This window comes from Pteronotus mesoamericanus, unplaced genomic scaffold, assembly GCF_021234165.1.
Source record: "Pteronotus mesoamericanus isolate MK-2021 breed Mesoamerican mustached bat unplaced genomic scaffold, CSHL_Meso_final contig_90, whole genome shotgun sequence".
Lineage (NCBI taxonomy): Eukaryota > Metazoa > Chordata > Mammalia > Chiroptera > Mormoopidae > Pteronotus > Pteronotus mesoamericanus.
This window is the reverse complement of record NW_026555277.1, coordinates 40486517-40509871: the sequence shown is the minus strand read 5'-3', so window position 1 is coordinate 40509871 and position 23355 is coordinate 40486517. Positions and strand designations below refer to the sequence as shown.

The 23355-nt window shown below is 41.7% G+C and overlaps 1 protein-coding gene across 2 annotated transcripts; it reads left to right on the top strand.

The window, feature by feature from the left end:
- The first annotated feature begins 5182 nt into the window (after positions 1-5182).
- HTATIP2 (HIV-1 Tat interactive protein 2) lies at positions 5183-22198 on the top strand. 2 transcript variants are annotated; one of them, XM_054586000.1, is made up of 6 exons: positions 5183-5250; positions 5771-5966; positions 7975-8082; positions 16383-16520; positions 18807-18868; positions 19575-22198. In XM_054586000.1, exons 2-6 carry the CDS (start codon positions 5772-5774, stop codon positions 19798-19800), a joined length of 729 nt encoding a protein of 242 aa, XP_054441975.1. In that variant the 5' UTR covers positions 5183-5250; position 5771; the 3' UTR covers positions 19801-22198. The 2 variants fall into 2 exon arrangements, with proteins under 2 accessions (XP_054441975.1, XP_054441974.1); XM_054585999.1 differs by lacking the exon at positions 5183-5250 and adding an exon at positions 5336-5471.
- Positions 22199-23355: the final 1157 nt, after the last annotated feature.

Here is a 23355-nt window from a genome sequence, read left to right as displayed (position 1 = left end):
GCTCTTTCTCTGAGTGTGGTAAGGGATCAAGGCAGGGACTTCCTCATGGCTAGGCCAGTATCTTCACACGTCAGAGGTCAGAGGAGCGGAGATAACTCTTTTTCTGGCCCCTGTGATGGGGAAACTTAGCAAGGGCAGGACCCTCTGTGAGTCCACCTATCAAGGGGAAGTCAAGCTCAGAGTCCATCTCACTTTTTTTACTCTCAGTTTCCTCATCTGTACAGTGGGAAAAATATTAGTACCTATCTCATCTCTACCTCACAGAGCTATTGTGATGATTAAAGGAAGACAGTTGCATTTTGATGGTTGCCAGGTGGGAAGGGGCTGTGGGGAATGGCTGAAGAGGCAAGGGGATTAAGAAGTACAAAGTGGTAGTTACAGAATAGCCATGGGGATATATAGTACAGTATAGGAAAGGGAGTAGCCAAAGAATTTATACGTATGACCCATGGACATGAATGATGGTGTGGGGGTTGCCTGAGGGAGTGGGGGTCCTGGGTGGAGGGGGCAAAAGGGAGAAAAAAGGGAGAACAACTATAATAGCATAATCAATAAAATATAATTTTTAAAAATATGACAGTTACAATATGCAAAGCACTTAGCACAGTACTGACACGAATTAGGAAATTAAGAAATACGGCTGCTGTATCAGTCAGGATTCTTTCTTGCAAGTGATTGAAACAGAAGAATTTATTGGCCTTAACAATTATATCAAACAATAACTCAAGAAGAAAGCATAAGGCCCAATCTCTGTCTCTGTCTGTCTGTCTGTCTCTCTGTCTCCCCCGCCCCATTTCATATTTCATCAGGATTTCCAAGGATGTATAGTATCTGAATAATAGTTAACAGAAACTGAGCTTTTAAATATGACACAATTTCAAGCACTTTGCATGGATATCTCATTTAATCTTCACCATAATATCTACAATGAGGTAGCTATTATAACCATCCCATTTTACAAATGAGGAAACTAAGGCACAGAGAGGTTAACAGCTGGAAAGCGGTAGAGCTAAGAATCGACTCCAGCTGTCTTACTCCAAAGCCTTTATGCTTAACTCTTACATAGACTGCCTCTGAAGACAAGAACGGGTGAATAGATGAAGAGGATAAGGAGTTTCAAATAAGAAAAAATAAAGTATTATGAAAATTTTGACTTCTGATGTTACTAGTAAGTCCAACACGAAACTATGGGTTCATTTATCTTTGCACCCCCAGCATCTAACTAGTAGGCACACAGAAAGCAATGAATAAATGTTTGACAAATGAATTAACTCATCGCCAGCAAACTCCTTTACCCTCTGCCATCTCCAACATTGCTTATTTATTTTATCTTTTTCATTTGAGAACTACCCATCTCACTCCAAAGTATCAGCCAATAAACTTACGCACACAGTCAGCTCATTCTTTAAGAATCAGGAGAATAGTAAACATCCTTATAAAAGATTCGAGTGAATTTTTTAACTCAAGTGGTTCCCAGGAAAACAAAAATTTCCACCTTCTCTGGCGCCCTCTTGTGCTATGTGGTGGAAAATAATCAAGAGTGCTGATGCTGCCAGGAAACTGAATCTGGATTTTCTACATACACATCCAGAGCAAAGGCGCACAGCTGTACACACACAGGAAACTTGACAGATTAAACTTTTGTTTTCCTTTTCTGCACATTAGTCTACTCAGTGCTTGTGTCAGGAATTGTAAAGTGTTATGTCATCTGGATTTCTCTAGTCCCACTAGGCTGTAGTTAAGTTTATCAGTTTTAATTTCCTCCAGCTTCTAGCGACTCACACAACTTCTAAAACGCACTGACGTGTTTGGAGGAAGGATGTGTTGCATGTGTAACCTGGCAAGACTACTTTGGTTGATCTCTTGCTCTTTCTCTGGCCAAGGCTCTGGCTTCCTTGAGAAATTATAGCTGCACATTCTCTTGGAAAGAAGAAAGCATAAGCACGCACTTTTCCTTTACTTAAAAGGGCCCTCAAGCCTTGGTCTCTGTGGTTCAGTTGGTAGGAGCCTTGTGCTGCTGGTCATGTTTTTCTCCCTCTCTCTCTCTCTCTCCCTCCCTCTCCCCATCTCTAAAATCAATGGGCATGTCCTCGGGTGAGGATAAAGTAAGTAAATAATTTTTTCTTAAAGGGCTCTCAAAGCAGTGCTGCTTGTTCTTCAATGTCTTGCAGAACTCTCTGTTCGTTCACTAGGGAAGTGGGCCTCTTAGTTTCCCAAGTCTCCCCATGCACAATGGGACTCTTTCACTAGACAGGGAAAAGAGAAGAGGCTCAGGAGGTAAATGCAAGTGACAGATCCCACTTTGCCTTGAATCAGGTGTCCTATGACGGCAACTAGATAAACAGGCTCAGCTATTTCAGATTTTCAGTTAGACTTAAGCTGGAACCTGCATTATATTTCCATGAAACTGAATAATTAGTGATAGCATTAAAATTGTTAATAGTAGTGGCTGACTTTCATTTAGTGCTTCGTAGGTACTAAATACATTGCTGAGTGCTTTACATGCAGCACCTCACTTAATTTTTATAAATTTCCTATGAAGTCAGTAATGTTATAATCCTCATTTTACAGATAAGGAAACTGAGGTTTAGAGGGGTTACGGGCTTTGAGACACACTACAGCTCTAAGAGAATCTGTTTGGTGTAGTCATTTGAGCCAGAAGACGGCAGCTCCAATGCTGGCTCTCCCGCTTTCTAACTGGGTGACTTTGGGTGAGCTACTTAACCTCTCTGTGCCTCAGTTTCCTTATCTGTAGCAACAGTAATTCCTGCTTCATGAGGATGTTGCATGTGTTAAATGAGCTAATATATACCCAGTGACTAATGGTCCTTGGCATACATAAAGTGTTATATAAGTACTTCTAAAAAAAGGAGAAGTGCAGCTCAGGATGCTTCCAGTCACTACGTGGTCTCCGAAAGGGGAAGACTATGTTTATTCTCCTTATGGATAGTATTAGGAAATGGATCCCAATAAAATGACCTGAATAACATGTTGAATTTCTCCTTTGACTGTGCAGCAGAATCACCTGAAGAGCTTTAAAAATGACCAATCCTGTTTCAGCAAGTCTAGGGCAAGGCCCAGGCATCTTTATTTTTCTAGAGCTTCAAGCAAAGCCCATGTGTAGCCAGAATTGCTACACAGTAATTATATGTTTACAAAAGTACTTAGTTCTTTTCCATAATAAGATTATATGTAGTCTATGCTTACTACATGCTAGATACTAAGTGCTTTAATTTCTAAAAATTCCTGGATTTAGGTAATTATTATCATTCATACTTTACAGATGGGAAAACCAAGGAATGGAAAGAACTTGCCCAGAGACACTTAGCTAGGGGTAGAGCCAGGACTTAAGACCGGGTGGATTGATGCCATGGCCTGTATACAAACTGCCAGCCTATACGGCCTTTGCACATGGTGCCTAATTTGAACTCTGCCATACATCTGTGCAGTATGCTGGCTTTGCCATTACCCCCAATTTTAGATGAGGAGGCTAAAACTAAGGACACAGCTAGTCATTTTATAAGGTTTTTCATATGTGTTCCCTCCTCCTCTTCCCTGCTTGGGTCCATGCCTTCATCCCTTAAGTTACTCTGGCAAGAACTTCATCCAAAAGCCCTCTTCTTTCTTTATCCCCTCTCTTCACACTACTTCTAACTCCAGCTTTATCCACTAAATGTAGAGCTCATCAGGCAACCCTTTTGTTTAGAATTTGACTAACATTTGTCCTATTTAACATCTCTTGTGGGTTGAATAGTGGCTCCCAAAGTGATATATGCCTCCTAACCCTGAGAACTTGTGAATGTAAACTTGTGTGGAAAAAGGATCTTTACAGATGTAATTAAGTTGGGGATCCCCAGATGAGGTCCTACTGGGTTATATGGACAGGCCTTAAATCCAATGACAAATATCCTTACAAGACATAGAAGAAAAGACACAGACACACAGAGGAGAAGGCCATTTGAAGACAGAGGCAGAGATTGGAGTTCTGCAGCCGCAAGCCAGGGAATACCTGGAGCCTCCAGAAACTGGAAGAAATGAGAAACAGTTCTCTCCTAAAGCCTTCATCTAGAGGAAGCGTGGTCCTGCTGACACCTTGATTTCAGACTTCTTGCTTCCAGAGTTGTGAGAGAACAAGTTTCTGCAGTAAGCCACCCAGCTTGTGGTAATTTGTTACAGCAACCGTAGGACGCTGATACACCATCTCTACACCTCTGCTTGACATTGAGGGCTCATGACACATGTGGCTTCCCTGCTCATCCACCCCTATCTCTTGAATAAACCCTCTGCCCTACCTGCTGCTCCTTCACTCTCCTCTGCATGGGGCCCTCACGTCCTCTAAGTGCCTTCCCTCACATTGGAAAGAAAACATGCTAACTTAACAGAATTCCCCTCAGAAGGCAACTGTCTATTGAGGTGGCACGATTTGGGAAGATGAGCTCTGCAAGGACATGGGGGTGGTGTGGGCAGGGCACCTTTGCCCATGAGTTACTTGCCAAGTTTTCTCCTTTTTTTTTTTTCTTACCCTTTGCTATGTTGTCTCCATTAAAGAGCATGCCCAAGACTTAACAAGTCATATACTTCATCCTTGAGCGTCATTTGTAAAGTTAGAATGTTTGACAAGTTGGCTTTTTACTCTCCTTCTAGATTTCACCTATGAAGTATACAGAAATACATCCAGGCAAAAATTTTCCTTGAATACCTATTTAAGGCTGAACACTGTCTCGAGAGCCGAAGTTAAAGCAATGAAATAGATGTGGTGACTCACCTCCCAGAAGAGAGAGTCTTCCTGGGTTGATGATTACTGTGCCCCGGGTCACTAGGACATCCAGAGGGGAGGGATGAGGAGTGTGTGAATGTATAGGGACAGTGACACCCAAGAGAAGCGAGGAATAGGTTTGTTTTATTCCTCTTTGGCGTGATTGGATCGGAACGGCTAAGTTTTTGCAATGGTGAATTCGAGATGAAAATGTCCATACACAATTGAAATTACAGGTTTTAGAATGAGACGAGCAAAGGTCAAGTGTATTGGCTGAAACCTTGGATATGGATGAGTTCAGCCCAAGTGGTGAAGAAGAACGGGAGGGAGAGGAGTCCTGGAGGACTCCAACTGTCGCAACTCGTCCTGTGCAAGCGCCCGCGCTCTGGCTCCCGAGGCCGGCGCCCAAGCTCCGCAGGGAACGACGCTCAAGCTCCACCCTGAGCGTCGGGCGAGACAGCCAGGCAGCGAAGTCACCAGGAAGGCGTAGCCGGGTAGGTGTGGGCGTGGGCGTCTCAGACTCCCGGTGGATGAGGGTTGGGGGCACCCGCCACCGACCGAGATTAGGGGACAGGAAACTCCCGGGAACGGGGGATGCCCGGATGCACCGCTCCGCGGCGCTGAGCGCAGGGGCCGCAGTGGTGGCGGTTGCTGCGCTGGCCGCCGCTCTGCTCTTGCTACAATGTGAGGTCTCGGGGCCTGGCGCCGGCTCCAGGTAACCCCTCCGCTTAGGAGACAGAGCTGGGCCCCTGTACTATTTGGGCAAAGGAAGGAGGCATCGGAACCGAGGGTACCAAGGGGGAACGAGGCCTCTCGGTCCCGCGGTCCGTGGCTCCTTCCGGGATCTGGGCTGGCACTCGCCCTGCCGATGACTCAGCACTTTCTCGCAAGCCCAGGCTGCGGAGAATAACAAAATCTTCCTCCAGGACGACTAAACGTTCCTTGTTCCCCAGGGTAAGCCGGGCCATCCCTTAAATAGACTAAGAGCAGCACCTGTTGATGTTTCTTCTGCAGCATGGGTGAGGCGGAGGCGCTGCCCAAGCTTCGAGGAGACTTCAGGAGGCTGAACAAATCCGTTTTTATTTTGGGCGCCAGTGGGGAAACCGGCAGAGTGCTCCTAAAAGAAATACTGGAACAGGGCCTATTTTCCAAAGTCACAGTCATTGGCCGGAGGAAGCTGTCTTTTGATGAGGAAGCTTATAAAAATGTGGTAGGTATTTGAGCTGAGACTTAAAATGTATGCGCAGTCGATTCTGCCGGGTGGAGACATTTCCTATTTAAAGGCTAAACATTGCCCCCAGTGGTCGAGGCTGTGAGAGGTGATCGGAATGTGGCCCGTCGTCACAGACTAGTCTGTGAGCGCCCTTGCTGAGAGCTCGAGTCCTGGATTGCAGGCCTCTGTGGGCCTCTTCTCACTTGAGGCCTTGGGCAAAGTCCTTCTCTCAGTCTGGGCACCTGGAAGGCTGGGCCTACGTTGTAGGGGGAGACAAAGACCATCATTGTTTTCATCGTCATTCAAGTTGGGCTATAGAGACAGTCCTCTTAGCTTGTTTTGTCTCCTTGTCTGCTCCACACTAATGTCAGTGAATCAAAAAATGCTTTGCAGAACAGGAACTGTCTGTGGCAGCGAAAGCAGGGCTATTATAAGACTTTGCCTTGCCGGACTATCCCGGGCTGCAGCCTTGTGTCTGTAGGTGGAATATTCTTCCTTGCCCGGACTTTCATTTCATGGTTAACCAAACAATACACCAGACTTCAGTCTGGTGCACACTCTCTAAGTATTTGAAATCTGAGCTTCGTGGAGAGTCCTTCCCCCGCATTTTAACTGAGTTATTTGTGAACTTCAGTATATTATAATGTAATCCTGGGACCCCCTAATTATAGAACTTGGTCCCACAGGTGCACAGGTGGAACATTCCAGATAACAAATGGTCTCACAAATGTTCTTGACTCCTGCAGGTCCCTGTTCATGTCAATTTGCATATCTTTGGCCCAGCAGGAATTTCCTGTTTAAAATGAACACCTTTGCTCAGACTTAGGCAGTAACATGTAGTCTTCATAACCTGGCTCCTTTGGGTGTGTCTGATACTTTGGGTAATTGGAAACTGAAATCAAGTTCTGTGCTTTGATAGTCTATTTCGGTGGCACATCTTTTGGTTGGGCACTTTATGCACACATTTTCTTTTTTCAGCATGTGTGTACAGTGCCAGAAAAATTCTTTTGAAAGAGTTGATGGTAGGGAAGGAAAACAACATTTTATGTGAAATCCTGGATGATGGATGGGAATTTAAACTTTGTTTCTGAAGTTTCACAACAAACTTATTAGGTTAGATAAAGGTTCTTAAATTTCAGTGAGCATGAGAATTTCCAAGGGTGCTTATTAAAAGTGAAGTTTTTGCCCTGGTTGGGTGGCTCAGTTGGTTGGAGCATTGCCCCATGCACAAAACGGTTGCAGGTCAGGCCACATACCTGAGTTGTGGGTTCGATAGCCGGTCAGGGTGTATATAGAAGGCAACCAACTGATGTTTCGCTCTCACATCGATGTTTCTCTCCCTTCCTCTCTTCCTAAAATCAATAAAAAATATCCTTGGGTGAGGATTTAAAAAAAAAGTGGAGTTTCTAACTCAGAAGTATTGGAGGCCTAAGAATATGCCCTTTTATCAAGCATCCACTGGCTGATTTTAATGCAGGTGGTTCATGGCTTGGACTGAAAGAAAGATTATCATTTACATTGTACTGCTGAAAAACTGAGGTATATGATACAATAACTTGGCCAAAATTACATGTTTAGGAAGTAGCAGGCCCGAGACTCCAACCTAGGCATTTGAGATTCTAAACACCATTCCCTGACTCTTCCTTACACCTCATTGGTATTCCTTCTGGTAATATGCAGACCAAAATAATAATAATAATAAAATTAATAAAATTATAAGTTATGAAATAAAATAATTAAAAAATTATTTTTTCCAGAGAGAAAATTATCATTGAACCTGACTTTAGAGATCTGGATCACCCCTAGTCCAATTACATGTACCATGGCGGTATTGGCGCATTGTTGATTTTGAATTCAGATTAATTGGTTTTTGGTGGGAGAAAATGAGCTTGCAAAATTTGCTGTTAAGTGGGAAGGCTCTTCATAATGTCCTGTAATTTATTCTTTATATATAGAGTATTTTTTAAAATAACATCAAGTTTTATATAACTGTGTCTTTGTCTAGAATCAAGAAGTGGTGGATTTTGAAAAGCTGGATGACTATGCTTCTGCCTTTCAAGGTCATGATGTTGGATTCTGTTGCCTGGGTACCACGAGAAAAAAAGCTGGGGCGGTAAGGAAGAAATACACCCTCATCTGTTTTCACTGGCTAGTAATGCCAACAATCCCTTTCTTGCTCATTTTTTCTTTACATTTGCAGGGCTTAAATGTAAATAAGCTCATCATTTAAAATTTCATATGCTCAGCCTTTGCTGTGCTTTAAATAGCAATAATAAATTCATCTTTCCTTCAAAGTAAGCCTTGAGTTCAGGCATGTTTGCTGAGGACATCATACATATTTACATGGTCTTGTAAATATTGCTGTCACTACGTCCCCTGGCTTAGGCAAACTATTACATCGGAGTAAAATTAACTGGCTCATGATGTTAGCAGTAAGCTTTCTTTCTTTCTCTTTATAAATGTTTTAAACTTAAAGCATTCTCTCTCACTTGAGTGATTTGCTTCAACCTATTTTCATGCCAAGATTTAAAGTTCTGGGACAGAGCATCCAAAAAGAGGCACGATTCCGCTGATGTGCCTCCAGGGGTGACTCAGCCTCCAGCGATGATTCAGCCCCCGCGGTGATTCAGCCCAAACTGACGCAGAACTGTTCCAACACAAATTTAATTTTCTTTTTAATGGTTCTCTAAATTGCATCAACTCATCCAGAAGTCGGAGTTTACTACATAGTTAGAAGTTACAGCCTACCACATAGATTTTGGACAAGTGTTTATCTATCTTATTTAACTTATACTTTGACTATACTTTGTCCCTCTAGCAGAATTTACTTGTCGGAGCAAAACATGTCTGTTAAACATGCAGGACCATCATGCTGCCGTGGCGGCTTCCGATAGGGTTATAAACAGGCCCACGCGTCAGAATCAGTAGGAGGACACATGCTTAAGAACTGCTGGTGTACCTCAACCAAGGAGTTAGGATCAGTGGTATTTTTCTGGACCTCCTGATGAACCAAAGAATACTTTTATTTATGCTTTCAGTAGGGATCTATTTCCAAACCTTCTGCAGTTCTGTCATGTCCACTTTGGATACAGCTGGGTTCTGAGCTCTGTGCGGAGAAGTGTCCTGGGATTTGGCACATTATCTCTCCTAGAAAGGGTCATGTTCCTGCTCAGTGGCTGGTGCTGTCTTTTTTGCCCTAGGGACAATCACAAGCGGTGTGCCCTCTAAAAGCACCGAAAAAGTTTTGTTCTGTCTGAAGTGTCAGCCTGGTTTTGGTGGTGATTCAGCAAAATAAAAAACAACAACAACACTGCATTAGGCATAGAGCAGTTGCTTTCCATGACATAAAGCAAATCTCATAGGGAGCTCTAGGGAAAGTATAAATTGCTTTGTTGCATCCAAATTGTGTAATGCAATTGTAATCAGAGGCATTGGGTGTCTTTCCTACTTAGAATATTTTTTTTTACATGGATTTGGTTCCCCACCTCTCAGGGTACTCAATATCTTTCCTCCTCCAAAATCAGTTTGAAAAGAAGATAAACATAATGAATGAGTAAACAGGAGAAACATTAGTAAGCTAAATAGTCTCAGAAATGAGTTAGGGTTTAAATGGTTTAAGACAACAGTGACAGAAAGTAAGCTGACATTTCCTCCAGGATCTTCTTTTTTTTTTTTTTTAACTAATTTAGATTGGATGCAATACAAACTTGGGAGGTTACAGTAACTTTAGGTAATTTAAAAGAGGTGAGAATTCCCAAGTGGCTAGGTAATCACAGTTTGACAGGGGTTGTGGATTTCCAAGCTCACCCCACCTGGTATTCTGGGTCAGTGGCCTTCCGTATAGAAAAAGAATTCATCAGACGGATAGTGCAGAGCTGGTGGGGGCAAGCCTAGTGCCTTTCTGCAGCCGTCTGGTAACTGGAATACCCCGTGGGATTCTGCTTAGCAACCTGACATTGCAGTAGGGAAAACATAAAAGAAAATCAGGGTTTCTGTCTCAGTGTTAAAATCCGCTGAATAGCCCACTTCTTCCCCTGGGCCCTCAATGTATTAGCTTGCTGGGACTGTTACAATAAAGTACCATAACCAGGGTGGCTTAAACAACAGAAATGTATTGCTTCAAAGTTTTGGAGGCTAGAAGTCTGAGTGAGATCAGGGTGTGGCGGCATTGGTTCCTTCTGAGGGCTGTGAGGAGGATTTTTCCAGGCTTCTCTCCTTGACTTATAGATGGCTGCCTTCTTCCTATGTCCTTCACATGGTATTTGTCCTGTGTGTGTGGCTATGACTAAATTTCTCTTTTCTATAAGGACACTAGTCAAATTGGACTAAGAACCACCCTTTTCTGTATGTCTTTATCTTAACGAATTATATCTGTAATGACCCTATTTCAAAATAAAGACACATTCTGAGGTTCTAGAGGTTGTAACTTCACCCTGTGGATTTTGGGGGAAAACACTGAAACCCATAACAGTAAGTCTACCTAGATTTCTGTTGAAACTAGTGCTAGGGGTAGGTCTCTTAACATTCTTCAGCTGTTCAGAAAACCATTTCCTCTAACAGTAGCTGGTTAGATGCTAATCTTCTTTTTCACATTCACAAGTTATAGCTGTCTAATCAATGCGGTGACTTCCTGAGCTGGTCCAAATCCATATTTACTGGGTCACTTGCTTGGAGACTGTATTTTAAGCAGACTCCTTGGGAGATTCTGATGCAGCCAGCTCTCTTCTTCTTGTTGGACCTACTTCCAGGAGGCATTGGAATAATTAGTCCTCCTCATCTGTTGGTTTTTCTGGTACTTCAGTCCCAGATAGCTTCATCTTGCTTTAGTGAGTAACTTGTGTGCTAGTGAAGGTTGAAATACCCTTTGGAAACCAGATATTCATGGTCCGGAGTGAAGAGCAAAGATGCCACTGAGAATAGTGTCTTCCCTCAACTTGTATTAAGAAAAGGATTTGGTTAGGTAGTTTGAGGAGGCGTAATGTGGTGTCACCTCTTTGTCTCCTCACCTAGTAGGTAGGCATAGGCTCCCGCAGTTCAGGCTCTTGGATTCTCTTGAATGGATGACACCGTTCATGTGATTAATGCAGCCATTGTAACATTTATTAGGTATCATTAGAGTCTCATGGCTTCTGATTCTAATGATATACTCTTCTAATCCAGGAGCTTGCAAACTATAGACTGGGCCAAATATAGCCCACCTGTTTTTGTATGGCCCATGAGCTAAGAATGTGTTTATATTTTTAAATGATTAAAAAATTGAAAAGAGGAATAATATGTCATGACATGTGAAAATGTAAGAAATACAAATTTCAGTAGTCCATACAGTTTTACTGGAACATAGCTATTCTCATCACTTTATTATATATGGCTGCTTTTACACCATGGTGTCAGAGCTGTGTTAATTGCAACAGAAGCCTATAAATTTGGAAGTATTTACTATCTCATCCTTTACAGAAAATGGTTGCCCACTCCTGTTGTAGTTTCTACCATTTTATCTGATGTCTAGGAGGGGACTTGTGAAGTGACAAGGTCCTAGATGGCTAGGGGGGCCCAGATCATAGGTTCTGTTTGGATAGCAGGTAGCTGTGGGACCTTGGGTATGTGGTGAGCTCCCATGAGCCACTGCCTCCTTGTCTGAGAGGGAGGTGGCTGCTGAAGCCCATTTGGCCTCCGGTGTGCTTTGACTTTTATAAAACAGAGAAAAGAATGCCTCATATGGAAAAGGTCTGTGAGAATATAGAGATTTACTCCTGAATCCTTAGTACCCGTTTAATTTATTTTGCTATCCAGAGCTCTTCTGTTAACCAACATCTTGGTTCGAGCACTGTGCATCAGATACAGAGATGCCCTCCAGGAGACAGACAAATGGAGCGTCAGACTAGAACATTTGTTGTTCGTCAGCATCTCTGTTTTCTAGTCTAATTTGTAGAGCTGGAATAAAGGAGAAAGAATCTGAAGCAGAAATAGGGCCAAGTATGACCCGTTACAGAATGGTAGATCGTCACTTCTTGGAAAAGGACCCCCTCGATCCTGAGTCATTTTGGCACACTCGCTTGCCATATCAGTCACTGCCAAAATACGTTGTTGGATGAGGTGTTCCTGAGCCAGAGCGTTCCTAGTTTTTAAGCATTGGCAAAGAAGATTAGAAGAAATACTTAGTAGCTTTGGATTGTAATAAGACTTGAGTAAAGAGTAACTGGAACCCTGACCAGTGTGGCTCAGCTGGTTGGAACATAGTCCCATGGACTGAAAGGTTGCAGGTTCGATCATCAGTCAAGGCACAGACCTAGGTTGCGGGTTTGATCCCCATTTGGGACACATATGAGAGGCAACCAACCAATGTTTCTTTCTCTCTCTCTCTCCCCCTTCCCCTCTTTCTAAAAGCAATGAAAAAAATGCCCTTGGGTGAGGATTTAAAAAGAGTAATTAGATAATTTGTCTCCCTAGATATTTGTGGAGTATATGAAGATCTCTCTGCTGAGTTGTATTACATTGTGTTTACCCTTTCAAATGGATGTTGGGAATGGAAATTTATAGTGGGAACTTATTTAATCAATTCCTTTTTTAAAAAGGAATTCTGATTCCTAGCTTAGAGTAGGATACACAGACTATGGAATCATAAAGACACGATAACATAACGGACTTCCTGCTCTCAGAAGAGATGTCTTTTCTCCTGCCATAGGGTTAGGGAGACTATATAGAGTTTTTCCAGAAATTGTGTTCCTGGGATATGGGGTAGTTTGTTTTTCTATTATTTTTTATTTGAGCAGTTAGAGAATAAGAAAAGATGTTAATAATAAGATTTTAAAGATAGCTCCTATCTATAAATTGACTCTTCCTCACGCAAAAAAAAAAAAAAAAAAAAAAAAAGATGTGTGTTGATATCTCTGAGTCAGTCAGCAGGATCCACGTTTACGTTTGATTTCTAAGTCCTTGAAAGCCATTGACCCCTTTGCTTTTGAGTTTCATTCACCGGCTAAAAGGGCTTGCATCAGGGTGGGGGAAATGAAATTCAAAATTTCTGCGCTTGGAAAATGCGTATTTATAATCAGCTTGAGGGCTCAGAGGATTTGTGAAATCGGTTTGGATTAACAGCCATTGATTGCTAATAAAACAATATTTAGCTTTGTCCAGAGAACAGCGATGGAGAAAGGTATGGGCACCTTGTCAACCGGGCCCATTGAGCAGGGATGATGGGTTAAGCGTGGGGGGCTCTGCAGCAGCGTGGGTGCTCCTCCTTCAAGGAGCAGTTGTCAGCCTTTAGCGAGGCGGGTGAAAGGAAGGACGCCAGAGTCTGATGGCTGGGGTGGTATTGATGTGCTTTCGCTGACTAATCAGATTGAAAAAGTCCCATGGTATTTATGTCACTTTAATTTCCATCAAACAATTGGAGCCGACAGCACTCTATTAAGGAGAGGTTGATCCAGAACTAAAGCCAAATAAATTAGGGTCTCAGTTTAATCAAATTACCCCTTTACTGGCCCTGGATTAAGAGAGAGAGACAGCGTCGGTCTAGAGACTTGTGATTGGCTGAATCTTCCCTTATTTTTAAAGACACCGATGAAAGAAAAGCATTTTAACAGAGACAACTTTAATGCACCTTCCAAGAAATAGTGCTAAAACCACAGCAACAACAAAAAGGAATTTATTTCGCTAGTCAACTATGTCATTTTATTATGAATAATGAACCTGTTATTAAAATCAGAGTTCTGATGAGTTCGAATGAGGTGAAGAAATAGACATGGAAGAGAAATTGAGTGTTTTAGAATTTTTCTATGTAGTTTTGGATTGTCTTTCTTGGCATACTTTCAGCACATATAAAATCTCATTTCAGAAAATGGCTCAGAGGAGAATCACATCCCTCTCAGGATGTGCTAAGAATTAAAATTGGTTTGCTCCACACTGATTTAAAAAAGCAACAGCATAAGTTTGGATCAATGTGTAGGACAGGTCAGCGAGTCAGTTAAGGTAGAACGTCAAAATATACAACACAAAAGGAAATGGTGTTGATTCATTTGTTAAGAGTGAAGTTTATATGCCCTAAAGTCAGTCAGAAAAATAACGCTGCCCTGCAGGTGGGTACAGATATACTGTGCATGATGAGAAAGGAGGACAAGAGAGGCTTTGGGGGTAATAGTAATTTACCCCCAAGTTCTCTTTCTTGATTTAGGAACTGGTTGCGAAGTAATGTTCGGTTTGTGAGAATTCATCAAGCTCTATACTTACAATAGGTTTAATTCTCTTTTATGCTTGGAGCTGTTGTTTTAAACTTGAATTCTGTATTAGTTTTCTATGGCTGCTGTAACAGATTGCCCCATATTTAGTGCCTTAAAAAAAACCCATGTATAACATTACTGTTCTGTAAGTCAGAAGTCCAGCATGGACAGTACTGAGATACAATCAAGGTGTTGAGAGGGCTCTAAGGGAGAATTTGATTCTTTATCTTTTCTAGCTTCTCAAGGTCACCCACATTCCATGGTTCATGGTCACCTCCCTCTATCTTTAAGGCCAGCTGTGGAGCAGTCAAGTGCTTCTCACATTCTAACCTCTTCTAACCTTTTCTGCTTCTGTTTTCTGCTTTTAAGGATTCTCATTACTTTGGCCCAGTTGGATAATACAGGACAATCTTATTTTTAGGCCAGCTGATTGATTAGTAACCTTAATTCCACCTATAATCTTAATTTACCCTTTTATTCTTAAAAAAATTTTCTTCAGTTACATTTAACATACAATTTTATATTAGTTTAAGGTGTACAATATAGTGATTAGACATTTATATAGCTTACAAGGTGACCGCTCTAAGTCTAGTACCCATCGGACACCATAGGTAATTATTACAATATTATTCACTATATTCCCATGCTGTACTTCTCATCTCCATGACTATTTTTATATCTGGCTACTTGTACATCTTAATCCCTTCAGCTTTTCACCCATCCCCCAAACCTCTCTCTCCATTTTTTCCACCTTCTGTATCTTTGCTGTGTAACCTGACATATTCACAGGTGCGGGAATTAGGAAGTGGACATCTTGGAGGGGCCACTGTTTTGCCTACCCCAAGTATGAATTAGTCATGTTTGTTAGCTAGAGATAGTGTGAGATAAGAAGGAACAGTGAGTACAATTTGCACTCTGCTCTCAGCTCTCTCTTATTAGCCAGCAGTTCACCAGAGAGCTAGACCTTGTTTTCACATCTCCATAATGAGGGGGTTGGATGTAATGTTTCCTCAGGTGATGCTTCTAACATTCTATGAAGGGTCCACATCTCCATACGAAATAAAACATTTAGGACCATTTACTACCGTAGGGCAAAATTTTAATTTAAAAAATCATTGGGGCAGCAATCAACCTACAGATTTAGAATCCTCATGATATAAAACCTCATTTACATAATTGTGGGTACCTATGAAGTTCAGCTTTGGTAGACTTCAGACTTCCCTTCAGCCGTCTTGAGTTTGAGGATGCCAGATATTTGGTGGTCCCAAGAAACGTTACTACATGGAACTCCCTTGTCTGGGTGGGGATAGGCACATGACCTTCAGTGAGGCCCTGGAAATGAGTCTGTATTCTGTTGTTTACACCATCCTCTCCCTTCCTCCTTTTGTTGCCTCTTAGTTCTTTTCTTTTCTAATTGGGTTTGCCTTTACTCTGCTTTCATTGGACTTTTATTTATATATTCAAATATTTTTGGAGCACCTACCATGTGCTGGGAATGTACTTAATGATGAGATGTGAATTTGGAAGGAAGACCAAACCACTACCCTCAATAGATGGAGTCTAGACTGGGGTCTATAAAGATGCTTGATTATACACCTGTCAGTAAAAAAATTTGAGGACGCACTTTTTGCTAATATGTAAAGTATGTTGTAAAACATACGCAAAAATTGGAGATTAAACAGACTGTTCTCATAGTGTTTGGTTAGTGTTCTTAGCCTGCTTTGAGACCCTACCATGTTAAGAGTTGACACAGAAAAGAATAGAGAAAACAGAGAGGTGGCTGTAATGTTGTAAAATTATTAAAAGACAAAGAAATGTGTGACTCAAAGCAGTTTCACAGACTGATTTCATTGTTCCCCTTGCTCCTTGCTGATTTGTTTGGTGTCTGTGTTTCAATGTCATTTTGTTTGTTTTTTAATTTTTTTAAACCAGGAAAAAAAAACCCAGTTCATTCATTGTATTTGATTTTTTGTTGCATTCTGGACCTGCTGCTAGTGCTGGTAGTCTATCCTAGGGATGATACTTGGAGACTTTCCCAGAGCCTAAGCCTGACATTCATGTATTGCTTGGATGCATTTTATTTAGACCTACACCCCACACCCTGCCAGGCCTCCTAGCCTGCCACCCAAGCTGAGTAGTAGTTTTTAAGGTGAACTTACAGCATTTTGGAAATAACTCATCTTCTTTTCCCCCTCAGGAGGGGTTTGTTCGTGTTGATCGAGATTATGTCCTGAAATCTGCAGAGCTGGCAAAAGCTGGAGGGTGCAAACATTTCAACTTGCTGTCCTCCAAAGGAGCTGACAAGTCAAGCAGTATTTTATTTTTGCAAGTTAAGGTTTGTACATATTTTTTTATATACACTGGAGAATCCTATATAATTGGCAGTAGTAAATAATATAGAATGCTAAATAATACAGACATGCACTAATTGCATTATATTACACATTTTTATAGCTACAGGGACTGTTTTTGCATGGATATATGTAGTAAATAGGAGGGATTTGAAAGATAATTTTCAGTGTCTTACTCCCTGTTGATTATCTAGTAATCATGAAATGATATAGGGCAGCTCTGGACTTGGAATCAGCAAGGAATCTTAACATTAGAAGAGACTATGAGACAGTGTTTCTTAAACTTTTCCAAAGTAGATCATATTTTATTATTGTGTATGGTTCTTGTCCTTAAGAAATTTATAATAAGTTTGTGTTGGAGGATCCTTAAGGTCAGTAATTTGCTAGAAGGTCTCACAGGACTCAGAATATAGTCATACTCATGCTATGATTTATTACAGTGAAAGGCTATAAAGCAAAGTTAGTAAAGTGCATGGAGTGAAATCTGGAAGAAACTAGGTACAAGCTTCCAAGAGTTCTCTCCCAGTGGAGGTGCATATGCTTAATTTCTTCCGCAGTGAGTTCTGTCTACCAGGGAACTTCGCCTGAGCTCAGGAGTCCAGGGTTTTTATGGGGTCAGTCACATAGGTACCCTCAGCTGAGAAAAAATTAAGGACTTCCAGAAGCAAAGCAAGTGTTCTGCATAAACCATATTGTTTGTACAAATAGTTTGGGCACAGTAAACTACCCATGTCAGTTAGGTAGTGACAGGAACACTCCTGAAGTCCAAATTCCCAAGACAAAGGCCAACTTTGCAAGCAAGATTTTTTCTAAAATAGTAGCCTCAACCTGCTGTGTTAACTCTTATGCACACTGCTAATAGAGACAAAACACATCTTTGTAAAAAGCTAAGAAAACTGTCCACGTAGCAACTTATATCTGAATGTTCATAGAAGCATCATTCCTAAGAGCTAGAGTGGAAACAACCCAAATATCCATGAGCTGATGAATGGATGGATAAAATGTGATACATACCTACAAAATATTATTCATCCATAGAAAGGAATGATAAATGCTACAACATGGGTGAACCTTGAAAACATTATGCTAAATGAGACAGGCTAGTCACAAAAAGCCACAATGAGTATGATTCCATTTATATGACATGTCCAGAATAGGCACGTCACTAGAGACAGAAAGATTAGTGCTTGACTAGGGCTCAGAGGGATGGGAATGAGTGCTACTTGGTACTGGGTTTTCCTTTTGGGGTGATGAAATATTGTAAGATTGAGGATAAAGGTGGCACAACTCTATGAATAGACTAAACATTAATTTAAAAAATGTTTTACCTAAGATTGTAGGATGTGACAGGTTCATTGCCAAATGAATGGTATGCACAGGCCAAGGAGGAGGAGGAGAGCATGCTGCTTAATTCACCAGTCTTTTAGACATCAGACGTGCCTGGGACTGGGCTCCTCTGGCATTGCTGTTCATAGAGATGCCTGGCTCAGAAAATTCATGGTTTGTTTAATGCATTTAATTTAAAGCATCATCTAGATGTAATCTCACGGCCTCTTAACATTTGGAGGGGTTTGTGAGGAAATGAATAACAGAGAGGGTCTCTGGGTCTGTCTTCTGACCCATTGGAATTACTGGAAACCAAAAACGGTTACTGTCTCCCAGTCTGCAACATTAATTCTGGACTAAGAGGAGGTTATTCTCTTACGGTTGAACTCCTAACATGTCACTTATTCTCTCTGGGTCTGTTTTAATATCAGTCAAATGAGAGGCTAGGTGACTATGCAGACATTCAGTCGTTCAGTACATCTTTTTTTTTTTTTTTTTTTTTTTTTTTTTTTTTTTAACTCTACTGCATATCAGGGTTAAATGGTCTCTGCCTTAACTTCCCAGACTCTTTGGCATCTAAAAATCTAGATAAGGATATTTGCAAGGACAGTGGATTCTTGAACAAGATGGGGCTTAGGGGTGCTGACCTCCCACCAGTCAAAAGTCTGTGTATAACTATAGTTCACCCTCCATATATGTGGATGGTGGATTCCTTAAAACATTGGAGTGACCCTTGAAAAGTGTGGGTTTGAACTGTGTGGGTCTATTGAGAAAATCCATGTATAAGTGGACCCATGCAGTTGAAACCTGTGTTGGTCAAGGGTCAATTCTATTGAGACCCGCAGAAGCAGATCATCTTCAAAACCCCAAGTTATTCTCTCATAAGCATTATAGTAAGTTGGTGTTGATTAAATATTAAAAGTGTGGTGTTTTTTTTTAAACAGGGAGAAGTAGAAGACAGAGTGGAAGAATTAAAATTTGATCGTTACTCCATATTTAGGCCTGGGTGAGTTTCACACTGCCTTAGAGTACACCACTATTGGTTATTCCCTAGAAGGTAGTTTTTCATTTGGAGAGGCTGACAACTAAGATTTCTAAGACATTAAAGAAGTTGGCTGGAGGTGCATTTTTCTCTGAAGAATCCACCTTTTGGCTTTGAAGGAGGGAGTAGACAGTTGGTGGTGCCAAGTTCAGAATAGGATGGAATTTTCCTGGTAGCTTTTGCTGCTTTCTTTTAAAAAACCCTCTTTATGCACCAAAGAAAATCTTTTACCCACTTTGTTAGTCTGCTCAGGTTGCCATAATAGAATAACAGCATGTGCTGAGTGTCTTAAACAACAAAAATTCATTTTCTCACGATTCCAGAGACTAGAAGTCCAAGATCAAGATGGCTTCAGGGTTAGTGTGTGGTGAGGTGTCTCTTCCTGGCTAGTAGCTCGCCTCCTGTCTGCGTCTTCACACGGCTTTCCTCGGTGTGCGTGTGGGGAGAGAGATGTCTGTATCTCTTCCTCCTCTGTAAGGACACCAGCTCTGTCAGATTAGGGTCCCATCCTTAAGTACCTTCCTAAAGGCACTGTCCTCATATACAAGTACACTGGGGGTTGGGGTTTCATCATGAATTTTGGGGAGACACAGCTTAGTCATTCATACCTTCTATGATCTGAATGCAATTTACCATCTCTTAGTCTGCTTTTTTTTCTCTCTCTCTTTAGATTTCTGTTATGTGATAGACAAGAATCTCGTCCAGCTGAATGGTTGCTGAGGAAATTCTTTGGCTCCTTACCAGAATCTTGGGCCAGCGGGCACTCTGTTCCAGTGGTGACTCTGGTTAGAGCGATGTTGAGCAACACAGTGAGACCAAGTGACAGGAAGAAAGAACTGCTAGACAACAAAGCCATCCATGACCTGGGGAAAGTCGATGGTTCTCTTAAGCCATGATCACACCTGAGAAATGCTTTTTTATAAAACCCAGCACCCACCTAATCACTAATTTGAGGGTCTAAAAAAAGAGTACTTTACCATGATTTCACCACTTTCAGCTGACCAGGTGCAATTAAAAAATGACCGTGTTCTGCATCAGCAGTTCAGAGCCTGGCTGTACATATGTATACAATTGACCCGTGAACAACATGGGTCTGAACTGTTCAGTTCCACTTACACTTGAATATTTTCAATACTGTAAATGTATTTTCCATTCCTTACATTTTTCTTACTAAATTTTCCTTACCTTTATTGTAAGAATACAGTATATAATACATATAACATACAAAATGTTTATTGCTGTTTATGTCATTGGGAAGACTCTGGTCAATAATAGGCTATTATTAGTACAGCTGGCTCTCTGCATCCACCAATTCCCAATCTCAGATCAAAAATATTATTTTCAGTCCACAGTTGGTGTCATCTGTGGGTGTAAAACCTGTGGCTCTGAGGTCAAAAGTTACATGCAAATTTTCAACTGCACTGGGGTGGCACCCCAACCACACGTTGTTCAAGGGTCAACTGTACGTCACCCAGGGAAATTTTCAAACACAGAGCTTCGTGTTTGAATTTGGGGGTATGGGCACAGGAATTGATTGTTTTGTTTCAGCTTCCGCCGGAGACTCTGGTGCCACTGGTGGGAAGCCAGCGTTGAAATGCTTGTCTGCAGAGTGACAGGAGCAGGGCAGACCTTCTGTAGCAGATGAGATCTGTTCTAAGACTGTTGACATGTCTCCAAGTTACCCAGGGCTGACTGCATATAATTGTTCAAGTGAACATTGTGCCTTACTACTCTGTTAGAATATATAATAATTGAGCTTATATAATTCATGGGATAATTAAAGAAAGGAATAAAAATATATAGACAACTCCTCAGTGCCTGTTAGACTGTTCCAAGTATCAGTGGTAAAATGCAATATTTTGGCCAATAGGATGATATAAAAGCAGTTAATATTTGTCAAGTGATTGCTAAGTGCCAGCCTTCACACCTGCTATCTGTCCTTTAACCACCTGCTCCCCCAAATAATCCTTATAGATGGTACTACTGTTACCAAACAAGGGTTCATCGCCTACCACACATAGAAGCCAAACTACAGCACTGGCTTTTGAGAAAAGAAAGGAGCTTTATTTGCTTGTCAAGAAAACAGCAAGCAAAGTTTAAATCTGGGTGGGGCTTTAAGGGGTAGTAGGGTTCACAAGTGTTACTGGTGTGTTGTGTTTCACAAGTATTACTCATAGGTGGTGTATTCAAAGTTTAAACTTTGGTTCTGGGTCTTGTTAGAAACAGGGTAGGACCAGGTTCTGTGGTTACACTATCATCCTCATATTCTAGATGGGGGAAACTGAGGCTCGCTGTAGTTAAGTGCCTTGTCAAGAGGCCAAAGCTAAAGACCTGAAGCTAGAAAATGGCAGAGCCATCATTCTAACCCAAGTCAGCCTGATGCCATAACTTTGTATTCTTAACCACTCTGCAAGAGTGTCCAGTATCTGTATGATTCCAGGAAGTCCCACTTAATCAGTACATGCTGTGGATGAATTAAATAGAAATATGTAGGTTTCTCCATTGGCTTAGGATCCCTATAATGATTAACCACAGAATGTTCACATAGCCAGTAAAAGGACATCTCAAAGTGCTGCAATATGAAAACTATGGGAAAGGAAGATGCAGAAGTCAAGAGGAGCCCACAGGAATAACTTCCATCATGGAAGAAGGGATGGTGGTGAAACTTTTTTTGTTTGTATTGGTGGAAACAAAGTTATTGGAGTTATTCAGTCAACTTTTACAGGGTCTACAGTATGCCAAGTACATTTCAAACTTCAGTGGACACTGGAGGATAAAGGCTACTGGGCTTTAGGTTGGAGATGGGACATATTCCTCCTGCCAGGTGGGGTTCCTTTGGGGTTGGATGCTGAAGAGCCTGTGTCTTTGGGTGATAACAAGGATGGGCTTTAAGAAGTGAGGTTTGAAATAATGGCAGCTAAACCCGGTGACCAGTGTTATTTTCTGTATATTATTTCCTTGCCCACAAATCTTCTGTCAGGTCTTGTTCAACATTCTATTCTGGTCTTAAGAGTGAGTGGGATGATAGGGGAGGGTTTGTGCTCATCTTTAAGGCAGAGAAAAAATCTACTCTCTCCCAAGCCCACCAGTATGGCAAAACAAGCTTTACGGGACAAGATTCTGGCTCACTCACCCCTCTAAAATGGATGTTCCTTTTTTTACTGTTAACATTGAATTGGGTGTTACTGAGGCATTTAGTGGATTTCCCTTTAAATGTTATACTGACAGAAGATGGGCCTTGCTTGAGTTTTATTGGAAGGATGAATAAAATTTGGATGGTTCTCAGTAATGAAAGACCTTGAATTCATTCAGTGTATTAAATGGCTCCTAGGTGCCATGGGGCACATAGGCAGTGTGGATATCAGTGAACACGTCTAACCGGACAGAGCCAGCATATGCTCTGGCAATATCCTACAATATAAGGGGCTTCAAAACTAATAGTTGATGGATTCTGTCCTCTTGGAGTTTACAGTTAAGGGACAGATGTACATTCAGAAGTTTCGCGTTAATTCAAGGCACCTGTTTCATTCAGCGTATTTTTTGATTACCTATTATGAGTTAGGCCATATGTAGTATGCCAGAGAAATGAAAGTAAAGAGACATGGCCTTACCCTCATGGTGCAAATAAAGTTATAGGTAACACCAAAAAAGTGAGAGAGAGAAACAGCAAAGGTAGGTGCTAAGAATGAAACTTACAGGAGGCTGCTGGAATGACAGTGGAACTTACTTTAGAAATGGTGGTTTGAGAAACTTCGTGCCAAGAAAAAAGTACCTACCCATTTATAGATTATTCTTACAGAAGTCTGGAGATGGAAAAATGATGAGTCCAGATGAAAGGCTGGAGGTTGGGGCCCAAGGTGAAGGGTTGAGTTGAGATAGAACATTAGGCAGGATTACGTAGAGCCTGGTAGGCCGTGGCAGCCTCTGGAAGGAGAGTTTGGGACATTACCTACTGAAACTACTGCTGCCCATTCCCATATAACAAAGCAGCCTATGGTTTGAATAGCTGCTGGGAAGGGAAGAAAGATATGAGGCATTGGAAGGTTTGTGTTCTTCCCACACAGCAGCCAAAATGTTACTAAGTTCCAGGAGTGTCCAACCCACAGTCCATGGGCTGCGTATGGCCCAGGATGACTATGAATGCAGACTGACACAAAATTCTAAACTTACAGCCTTTATTTTGCTCATCAGTTTTCATAGGTGTTTATGCATTTAATGTGTGGCCCAGTGATGCCAAAAGGTTGGACACCCCTGTACCCACCTGACAGTATCATTCCCTTGCTTAAAGACTCAAATCCTTAAGCCCACGAAGTTTTGGCCCCAACTGGTCTCTAGTACACCCACACTGGCCCTTGCACTTCCCTCTCCCCAGCTTTATCCCAGGGGTATCAGGGAGCCCAGGAACCAGAGGAGTCCTCGGCTCCTGCCTTCGTTCTGCCTCCACCACCACC